An 11175-nucleotide genomic window follows, 5' to 3' on the forward strand; every position below is an offset into this window, starting at 1 on the left:
GTTACACGGTGAGTGGTAGGGCACTGAGAAGTGTGGTAGAACAGATCCATAATTCATTGAAATTGGTGTCACAGGTAGATAGGGTTTAAAGAAAGCTTTTGGTGCATTGATTTATGAAGGCCGTTGTATTGAATACAAGATTTGGGATGTTATGTTGTATAAGGGGCCTTGTTTGGAATATTGTGTCCAGTTTATGTCGCCTACCTGCAAGAAAGATGTAAATAAGATTGAGATAGTGCAGAGAAAATTTACTATGATGTTTGCCCCATCTCCCCACAGCCTTAACAGTGACAGAACATAAGAAATAGGAGCAGGAGTAGGCCATCCGGCCCATCGAGCCTGCCCCGCCATTCAATAAGATCATGACTGATCTGTTCCTCATGTCATGTTCCTCACCTACCACCCTGTGAGCCTCAATATCCAACACATCATTCTCCGCAAGTTCTGCTGTCTCCAAAGGGATCCCGCCACCAAGCACAACTTTACCTCCCAACACTATTTTTGCAGGGATCACTCCATTTGTCCCTCTCAGTACTTATCCCTGCAAGTGGCTGAAGTCCCATATCTGCCCATTCATCACCACCTTCATCTCTGCTGTAGTGTCCTGTGACTGGTAATCCTGATTCTGGTGTTTCTGTAAGCAAAACCTGCAAAACTACTGTTTTTATGGATGATTTGTGGTAAGTTAGTTTTCAGTTAATAGACATAGTTATACAGTATAGCACAGACAGGCCAGCTGATCCAACAAGTCCATTGCAGCATGTGTATACCACTAACTATGTTATAGTTGTACAACATGAATATAGGCCCTTGGGTGCAACTAGTCCATGCTGATGAAGATGCTTCATCCAAGTTTGTCCCATTTGTCCATGTTTGGCTCATAACCTTCTGAACCTTTCCAATCTCTGTATTTGTCCAACCAAAACAGGTTGAGCATGGCAAGAAGAATGTTCTGAGGTGCATCTGTTTCAGTGCAAGGTGTAATTATGATATAGTCATTATTGAGATGGTTGCAGGACTGAGCCAGGATTCAGTTCTTTTAGACTGGATAGGGAGGTATTGAAGGGGAAGGGGTGGCATTACTTGTCAAGGTATATGTCAGAGCAATGCTCAGACTGGTGGGCTCATCTACTGAGGTAATATGGGTGGACTGAGGAATAGAAAAGTGATGGCCATGTTAATGGAATTATAGACCACCCAATAGCAGGATTTAGAGGAACAAATTTGTAGAGATATTGCAGACAGTAGCAAGTAAAATAAGGTGATTTTAACTTTCCACATACTCACTGGGACTCTCGTACTGTAAAGGGATTAGAGGGGATAAAGTTTGTCAAATGTGTTTAGGAAAGTTTCCTTAATAAATAGAGGTCCTAACTGCATGAAGTCTAATACTGGATCTCCTATTAGGGAACAAGACAGGGCAGGTGACAAGTTTGTGCAGGCGAACACTGATTCTGGTGATCATAATTCCATTAGTTTAAAGCTAATTATGGAAAAGAACAGGACTGGTCGTCAGTTGAGATTTAAAATTGCAGAAAGGCCAATTTTGATGCCATCAGAAAGAACTTGGCAGGTTTTCAGGCAAAGGGATGCTTGATAAGTGGGAAGTCTTCAAAAGTGAAATATTGAGAGTTTGTACAGTATTTTCCTGTACAGATTTTGGGAATCTAGGGGGTTTTCAAGGAATATTCAGAAAAAAAGTTAGCAAGGGTCAAAATTGGTCCACCTGAAATGGTGCCAAATGAAATGAGGCAAACTGAAATGGACTTTTTTTTGTATATTTACTCAGGAAATGGACACAATCTATAGAACTATTTTCAAAACAACAGTGAGGCCATAGACCATTTACAAACTATGTTGAGAGCAGTTGGAACTTGTGGAGGCTAGTTCCAAAGTTGCATAGCCCTGGCAAAGTATTTAAGATGGCCTTGGCAACAAGTACTGGAGGGTAGCTAATGTTCTGTTTCAATAAAGGCTTTAAGAATATGTAGGGAAATTACAGGCTGGCGAGTCTGATGTCAGTAGTGGGTAAATTAATGGGTTATTCTAAGGGATCAGAGATAGGAGTATATATATAAAAAAAGATCTGATTAAGGATAGTCAACATAGCTTTGTACATGACAGTTCATGTCTAACCAATCTTAGATTTTTTTCAAGGAGGTTATCAGGAAAGTCAGTACATGGACTTTCTCAAGGCCTTTGATAAAGTTCTGCATGGGAAGTTGGTCAAAAAGGTCAGTCACTTGGCATACAAGCTGAGGTAGTAAATTGGATTTGATGTTGGCTTTGTGGGAGAAGCCAGAGAACGGTAGTAGATGGTTGCCTCTCTGACTGGAGGCTTGTGTGGAGTCAGCTGTTGTTTGTTATCTATATCAATAATCTGGGTGATAATGTAGTAACCTGGATCAGCAAAATTGTGGATGACCCCAAGATTGGGGGTGTAGTGGACAGTGTGGATGCCTATCAAAACCTGCAGAGTTATATGGACCAGCTGGAAAACTGGGCTGAAAAATGACATGGAATTTAGAGCAGACAAATGTGTGATGTTGCACTTTGGGAGGACAAACCAGGGTAGGACTTACACAGTGTGAACAGTAGGGCACTGGGGTGTGCGGTAGAACAGGGATCTGAGAATCCTTGAAAATGGTGTCGCAGGTAGATAGGGTTGTAATGAGAGCTTTTGGCAAATTGGCCTTCATAAATCGAAGTATTGAGGACAGGAGTTGGGATGTTATTTTGGTAGGTCAAATATGATGGCAGGATATAGTATTAATGGTATGATCAGAAGGATCTTGGGGTCCCTGTCAAAGCTGCTGCGCAGGTTGACTGGTTGAGAGAGCATTTGGCGCATTGAGTTTAGAAGCCGAGAGATAACGTTGCAGCTATATAGGACCCTCATCAGACCCCACAGTACTCCAAGTACTGTGCTCAGTTCTAGTCACCTACTGTAGAAACCATAGAAAGGGTGCAGAGGAGATTTACAAGGATGTTGCCTGGATTGGGGAGCATGCCTTATGAGAATAGGTTGAGTGAACTCGGCCTTTTTTCCTTGGAGCGACGGAGGATGAGGGACGACCTGATAGAAGTGTATAAGATGATGAGAGGCATTGATTGTGTGGATAGTCAGAAGCTTTTTCCCGGGGCTGGAATGGCTAGTGCAAGAGGGCACAGATTTAAGATGCTGGAAGTAGGTACAGAGGAGATGTCAGGGGTAAGTTTTTTTATGCAGAAGGTAGTGAGTGTGTGGAATGGGCTGCCAGCGACGATGGTAGAGGCAGATATTATAGGGTCTTTTATGAGACTCCTGGACAGGTACATGAGCTCAGAAAACTAGAGGGCTATGGGTAACCCTAGGTAATTTCTAAGGTAAGGGCATGTTCAGCACAGCTTTGTGGGTCAAAGGGCCTGTATTGTGCTGTAGGTTTTCTATGTTGAAGTATAAGACCAAATTTGGAGTTTGGTGTTTGAAAGGGTACAGAGAAAATTTACAAGGATGTTGCTGGAAACTGAGGACCAGAGTTAAAGGAAAAGGCTGAATGGGTTAGGATGTTATACCCTGGAGAGTAGGAGAATGAGGGGCAATTTGATAAAGGTATACAAAATTATGAGCGGTATATCTAGAGTATTGCAAATAATCTTTTTCCACGAAGGTTGGGTGAAACTGGAACAAGAGGTCATGGGCTAAGGGTGAAAGGTAAAATATTTAAGAGGAACATACACAAAGTGCTGGAGGAACTCAGTAGGTCTGGCAGCTTCTATGAAAATTAGTAGTCATTGACCCAATAGTCAACTTTTTGGGTTGAGTGTCTTCTTCAGGACTAGAAAGGAAGGGGCAAGATGCCAGAATAAAAAAGGTCGGGAGAAGGAAAGGAGGTCGAGCTAAAAGGTGATAGGTGAAGCCTGGTGGGTGGGAAAGGTATCGGGCTGGAGTAAAAGGAACTTTTAAAGGGAAGCGGAAGTTAACAACTTCACTTAGGGGATGGTGGGAGCGTGGAACGAGCTGCCAGAGGAAGTGGTGGATATGGGTTCGATTTCAACATTTAGGAGAATGAAGGGCTGTGGTCTAGGTGTGGGCCGATGGGACTAACCAGAATAACGGGCATGGACCAGATGGGCCAAATGGCCTGTTTCTGCGCTGTCGTTCCCTATGATTCCATGTCTTCTAAAAGTTGTTTTTGAACCTCCCTCAACCGTTCCCTCTGGTAGATCATTCTACACAGATTTCTTCTGTGTAAAAAAAAATGCCCCCCCAATTTCCTACTAAATCTTTTTCCCATACACTTTAAAGCGATGCTTTCCAGTTCTCCATTCCGAACCCTGAGAAAAAAAGATTGAGAGCGTCACCCTTTCTGTTCCCCTCGTTATTTTATACTCGTCAATAAAGTCATGTCATAAACACGAGAAAGTCTGAAGCAACACCCACAAAATGCTGGAGGAACTCGGCGTGTTAGGCAGCATCTGTGATAGTCGACGTATCAGGTTGAAACCCTTCAGGACTCATGTCTCAGTCTCCTGCGCTCCAAAGAATAAATTACCCGGCTCTCCAATCTCTTGTAAGTCTTTCTCCCCCCATATTTCCCCTGGCTTCGAGTTCTGCCTGGTTTAATTTTTCTCGAACTCTTTTCGTAATGACCTCTATAGATTGTAAGCAATCTAAATTAAATTTGCCCCGAATTCGCTGTTGAATTCATTATGTATTAGTAATTAGTTATGCGTGGGGTGGAGAGAAGTCACAATCTGCCTGAGAAGCAACCGGGAGCTGCATCCAGGTACTCTGGCACCGGGAAAGGAGGATGTATGCTGTAGTAAACGTTTTCTCCACATGATGGCGGAATGGTGCAGTTTTATGTCTTCAGATACCGTATATCCATGTTAAAAATTATCAATGTCTCTGACACCTCTACAAGTCGCCGCGTATCTGTGAATGTAAATGTTATATGTGGTTATCCACCTAGACTGAAAATGGGCAGAAAGCTAGCAACTGATACAGTCCCGTTCCCTGTGCTCCCCCCACCCCCCCGTTCCCTCAGTACGTATCCCCAGCTACCCTCGGGTTTTTCCCACTCTCGAAAGCGCTGTCCCTCCCGACCTTTTGCACCGTCCCTGCTGGTTGACCCTCAGCCCAATCCACACACACAGTTCTCCGTCACGTTTCCCTGACTGGATCCTAAAAGGATATCCTTTCTGACCGGCAGCCAACCACAAGAGATGAGATATCAGATTCAGCGAGCAACCCGCCGCCGGGCGCCCTGCCTCTCACTCCGATAAATGCAGCTCCCGGGTCAGATGCCGCTATCTTCCCTGCGGACTCCTCGCATTCCTCCTGGATGAATTATGTGGGCCAGAACCAACTGCCTCTTGCTTCTCGCCAATGCAGGTAATCGGAATGAACAGTCCGAAATAAAAGAGTGGAAGGAATGGGAGAGATTGTTTATAGCGGAAACTCCGTCGCGCGTTTTTTTAAAATTATAGGCCAAAGCAGGATTTAGTAAAAAAATCAACGTACTTTTCTGAAGAGCCAGTGGTCACTTACAATCTGATGCATTTTGTGTCTGGAAATTACTTCTCTGTGGCGCATAAAGTGAAAGAATAACGTGTACGGACGGTGTATGTCCTCGCCTTTACTGTGTATAAAAGGACCGAGTGTCGCAGTATTATGGGACAGTATGTCTCACCACAGACTCTGTACTATAGGACAGTGCGTACCAGCGATGGCAATGTGTACAACAGTGCTGGTCTGTCTAGCTGTTACCCGTTCCCTCTCCGCCTGCAGATATTTAATTTGTGGGTTGACAAATGCTACTCACATAATATACAACGACGAGACCCGGCCTGCAGAAACACTAGATTCTCCCGTCATCTGCAGCTCTTCTAGTTGACGGCACCTTGCCTGAGAGGTGCGCTCAAAACTGCCCACGTTTCAGGGTATGCACACTGTGGCACTGAGTTGCGGGCTGAGCCGTTACCGATAGAAATTAAATAAACGTGTTGCTATACCCATGTACGTAATAAAATGAAAAACACAAGAGATTCTGAGATGCTGGAAATCCAGAGCAACACACAAAAAATGCTGGAGAAACTCAGCAGGTCAGGCAGCATCTATGGAAATGAATGAACTTTCAACGTTTCGGGCCGAGACCCTTCTTCAGGTCTTGTTTATTCAATGACCACGTTTATTAAATAGCAGCTGTTTATTCATTTCCATAGATGCTGCCTAACCTGCTGAGTTCCTCCAGCGCTTTGTTACATGTAATTAAATGGTTGTTCACATTTGTAATACATTTTAATATAAATGTCACCTTTCTTCCATTCATCCAAATCACGCAATTGCGAATTTCCCAAACTTTGCCCTGTTCAGCGTTTGACATTGAGACAGTGAGTGAGAGAGAGAGAGAGAGAGAGAGAGAGAGCATGGCCAGCACTGACCGTGTGTGACAGGACCCTGTGAGCCCGCACTGACCGTGTGTGACAGGACCCTGTGAGCCCGCACTGACCGTCTACGACAGGACCCTGTGAGCCCGCACTGACCGTGTGCGACAGGACCCTGTGAGCCCGCACTGACCGTCTACGACAGGACCCTGTGAGCCCGCACTGACCGTGTGTGACAGGACAGTGTGAGTCCGCACTGACTGTGTGTGACAGGACCCTGTGAGCCCGCACTGACCGTGTGTGACAGGACCCTGTGAGCCCGCACTGACCGTGTGTGACAGGACAGTGTGAGTCCGCACTGACCGTGTGTGACAGGACCCTGTGAGCCCGCACTGACCGTGTCTGACAGGACCCTGTGAGTCTGCACTGACCGTCTACGACAGGACCCTGTGAGCCCGCACTGACCGTGTCTGACAGGACCCTGTGAGTCTGCACTGACCGTCTACGACAGGACCCTGTGAGCCCGCACTGACCGTGTCTGACAGGACCCTGTGAGTCTGCACTGACCGTCTACGACAGGACCCTGTGAGCCCGCACTGACCGTGTGCGACAGGACCCTGTGAGCCCGCACTGACCGTCTACGACAGGACCCTGTGAGCCCGCACTGACGTGTGCGACAGGACCCTGTGAGCCTGCACTGACCGTGTACGACAGGACCCTGTGAGCCCGCACTGACCGTGTGTGACAGGACCCTGTGAGCCCGCACTGACCGTGTGTGACAGGACCCTGTGAGCCCGCACTGACCGTGTGTGACAGGACCCTGTGAGCCCGCACTGACCGTGTGTGACAGGACAGTGTGAGTCCGCACTGACTGTGTGTGACAGGACCCTGTGAGCCCGCACTGACCGTGTGTGACAGGACCCTGTGAGCCCGCACTGACCGTGTGCGACAGGACCCTGTGAGCCCGCACTGACCGTGTGCGACAGGACCCTGTGAGCCTGCACTGACCGTGTGCGACAGGACCCTGTGAGCCCGCACTGACTGTGTGTGACAGGACCCTGTGAGCCCGCACTGACCGTGTGTGACAGGATCCTGTGAGCCCGCACTGACCGTGTACGACAGGACCCTGTGAGCCCGCACTGACCGTGTGTGACAGGACAGTGTGAGCCCGCACTGACCGTGTGCGACAGGACCCTGTGAGCCCGCACTGACCGTGTGCGACAGGACCCTGTGAGCCCGCACTGACCGTGTGTGACAGGACCCTGTGAGCCTGCACTGACCGTGTGTGACAGGACCCTGTGAGCCCGCACTGACCGTGTGCGACAGGACCCTGTGAGTCCGCACTGACCGTGTGCGACAGGACCCTGTGAGTCCGCACTGACCGTGTGCGACAGGACCCTGTGAGTCCGCACTGACCGTGTGCGACAGGACCCTGTGAGCCCGCACTGACCGTGTGTGACAGGACCCTGTGAGCCCGCACTGACCGTGTGTGACAGGACCCTGTGAGCCCGCACTGACCGTGTGTGACAGGACCCTGTGAGCCCGCACTGACCGTGTGTGACAGGACCCTGTGAGCCCGCACTGACCGTGTGTGACAGGACCCTGTGAGCCCGCACTGACCGTGTGTGACAGGACCCTGTGAGCCCGCACTGACCGTGTGTGACAGGACCCTGTGAGCCCACACTGACTGTGTGCAGAATCACAATCAGGTTTATTGGCACAGTGAAATGTGCTGTTTTTTGACAGCACTACAGTGCTAGCATAAAAGAAAACTATAAATTACAATAAAATAATTAATTAAATGAATAATTAAAGAGCAATAGTGAGGCAGTGTTCATGAATACTTGAACCATTGAGAAGTCTGATTGTGTACGGGAAGAAGCTGTCCCTATCATGCTGAGTGTGGGTTTTCAGGCTCCCTGATTGTAGTAAAGAGAAGAGGGCATGTCCCGGATAGTGAAAGTAGACCCTATCTGTAGTAGGTGACCTCATGAGGGAGGCTCCAAAGCCTCTGTCGATTCTTTCCATTGGCATCTCCAAAGCAGACAGTGCTGTACCCGTTAGAATGCTCCCCACTGAACATCCATAGGAATTGGCTGGAGTCTTTGGTGAGATTGCAAATCTCCTCGCACTCCCACTGGCACGCCTTTCTCACGATTTGCTGGGCCCAGGGTAGATCCTCTGAGGTGCTCCCCTTTTCGCTGCTGCCCCCTCGATAAGGATTGTTGTCCCCCTTCTCTGAAGACCACCATCAGTTCCTTGGTCTTGCTGACATTGGATGTAAGGCTGTTTTGTTGTGACACCCCTCGACTAGCCGATCCATTTTGCTTCCGTACGCCTCCACATCGCCATCTGAAATAACAGTGGTGTTCTCAGAGAATTTATAGATGGCACGTTAGCTGTGTCTAGCCACATAGTCATGAGTGTAGAGCAATGGGTTAAGCATGTTTCCTTGTTGTATCCCAGGACAGTAGTGGCTGAATATAACAGAACTGTGTTGGATCTTTGGCTGTCTGTAGAACAGGTTCAGTACTTTCAACAACCATTAGGTTCTTGAACTACCCTCACAATCCTAATCCGACGGGAGCAATGGGACTCTACACACAGCCGCTTCCACCGCCATGGACTTAGCTCTATTGCGTCCATTTTTCGTGCTGTCTTTCTCTCTCTCTCATTGTCTTGTATAATTTATGTATAAGTTACATACTGTGTGCTCTGCACGTACTGCACCTGCCTGTGATGCTGCTGTAAGCAAATTTTTCATTGTACCCGTACCTCATGGAAATTGCACACAAGCCAACTCACTCGACTGTGTTTCCCCCGCACTGGCTCTGAGCACAACAGGGCCGCATCCCAACACTGAGTGAGCGCAGTTGTTTAATCACTCTCTGTATCCCTCAGGGCTTCTCCTTGGTCCAACCCACCAGGAATGTGGCGGTGTTCTGTTCTCCAGTACCACCCATGGAACCGTGCAATACTTCCTGCCACTGTCTGACTCCATCAACGGGGACAGGTGCTCCTGGATTCTCCCGGACAATGCGGAGGCCGTCCAGTTGGAGGTTGTCCCCCAACAGACCGTGTCCTGGGCTGTTGTCGGTTGCAATTCTGCCTACTTGGAAATCAAATTGGAAGCAACAGAAAATGAAAGAGAATTCTGTGGTCTCTTCTGGAGCGTCCCCAAGGGCGGCAGGAAGCTTGTGATCCGAGGGCAAGGGCCAGGTATCATCGTTCTTGAAGCACCGGTGTCTGGCTTCGAGCATGGGCTTACCCTGCGCTACTTGGGTAAGCCTCACACAGACTGTGACTAGGGGAAGCTCGTTGGTTTGAGCCACGCCGGGATTCTGGCCATTATAAGCGCGGCGAGAAGTGGGACGTTCCTCAATTCTGTGTGAATGGTGGGCGGGGGGCGGGGGGGGGAGGAAGCGTGAGGGAAGAACTTGTATTTTGTGGAAATTTGACTGACAGTGAAATAGAGCAATGTGCACAAAGTGCAGGAAGAAGTCAGCAGATGAGACAGTTGATGTTTCAGGCCCTGACCCTTCACCAGGACTGGAAAGGAAGAAGGGGAAGGAGGACAAGCTGACAGGTGAGAGTTGAAACCAGGTATGGCGGGGGGTGGGGGGAGGGAGTAAAGGGCCGGGAGGTCATAGGTCGAAGAGGTAAAGAGCTGAAAAAGAAGGAATCTGATAGGACAGGATGGTGGACCAATGGAGAAAAGGAAGGAGGAGGGGCACCAGAGGGAAGTGATGGGTACTTGAGGAGAAGAGGAGGAGTGAGAGGGGAACCAAATTGGGGAATGGAATGTGAGAGAAGGGGGAGGGGGAGAAATTACCAGACATTAGAGGAATCGATGTTCATGCTGTCAGGTTAAAAGCTGGACCAACATGCCAGAATGGGAAAAGGAAAACCCGCCTTTTGTGGCAAAGAGAATGAAGTTGCTCGATGAGGCGATCCCCAAACTACATCAGATCTTACCGATGTAGAGGAGGCTGCACTGGTAGAGTGGGTGACCCCCCCCCCCCAACGGGCGAATGGTCACCTGCTTGGGGCCTGAATGGTGCTGAGGGAGGTGTCACACTTGTCCTACCTAAAGGGAGATCGGTGGGGAGGGATGAGTGGACGAGGGAGTTATGGACAGAGCAGTCCCTGCAGAAAGTGCAGAGTGGGCTGGAGGGGCAGATGTGTTTAGTGGTAGGATCCCACTGAAGATGGTGATATGGAGAATAATATAGTGGATGTAGAGGCTCGTGGTGAGGACAAGGGTAACTCCATTCCTGTTATGGTAGCGGGAAGGTGGTGTGAGGACAGGTGTCCATGAAATGGAGGAGGCTTGGGTGAGGGCAGCATCAATGGCAGAGGAAGGGAAACTCTTTGAAGAAGGAGGACATATCTGGAATGGAAAGCCTCATCCTGGGAACAGATGCAGTGGACATAGAAACATAGAAAACCTACAGCACAATACAGGCCCTTCAGCCCACAAAGTTGTGCTGAACACGTCCCTACCTTAGAAATTACTAGGCTTACCCATAGCCCTCTATTTTACTAAGCTCCATGTACCTATCTAAAAGCCTCTTAGAAGACCCTATCGTATCTGCCTCCACCATTGTTGCCGGCAGCCCATTCCACACACTCACCACTCTCTGGGTAAAAAACGTACCCCTGACATCTCCTCTGTACCTACTCCCCAGCACCTTAAACTTGTGTCCTCTTGTGACAACCATTTCAGCCCTGGGAAAAAGCCTCTGACTATCCACACCATCAATTCTTCTCATCATCTTGTACACCTCTATCAGGTCACCACTCATC

The 11175-nt window shown here is 48.4% G+C and overlaps 1 protein-coding gene across 2 annotated transcripts in view; it reads left to right on the top strand.

Annotated features, from left to right (window-relative positions):
* The first annotated feature begins 5104 nt into the window (after positions 1-5104).
* The window catches only part of si:ch211-14k19.8 (interphotoreceptor matrix proteoglycan 2), a 64280-nt gene continuing 58209 nt past the window's right edge, over positions 5105-11175 (top strand). Inside the window, exons 1-2 of one of the 2 annotated variants that reach the window (XM_059979738.1) lie at positions 5105-5377; positions 9271-9651. In XM_059979738.1, the coding sequence (XP_059835721.1) occupies positions 5335-5377; positions 9271-9651 (424 nt within the window). In that variant the 5' untranslated portion in view covers positions 5105-5334. The remainder of the gene's footprint in view (positions 5378-9270; positions 9652-11175) is intronic. The other variant, XM_059979739.1, reaches the window with a different exon arrangement.

The sequence above is a fragment of the Hypanus sabinus genome, chromosome 9, assembly GCF_030144855.1.
Source record: "Hypanus sabinus isolate sHypSab1 chromosome 9, sHypSab1.hap1, whole genome shotgun sequence".
NCBI lineage: Eukaryota > Metazoa > Chordata > Chondrichthyes > Myliobatiformes > Dasyatidae > Hypanus > Hypanus sabinus.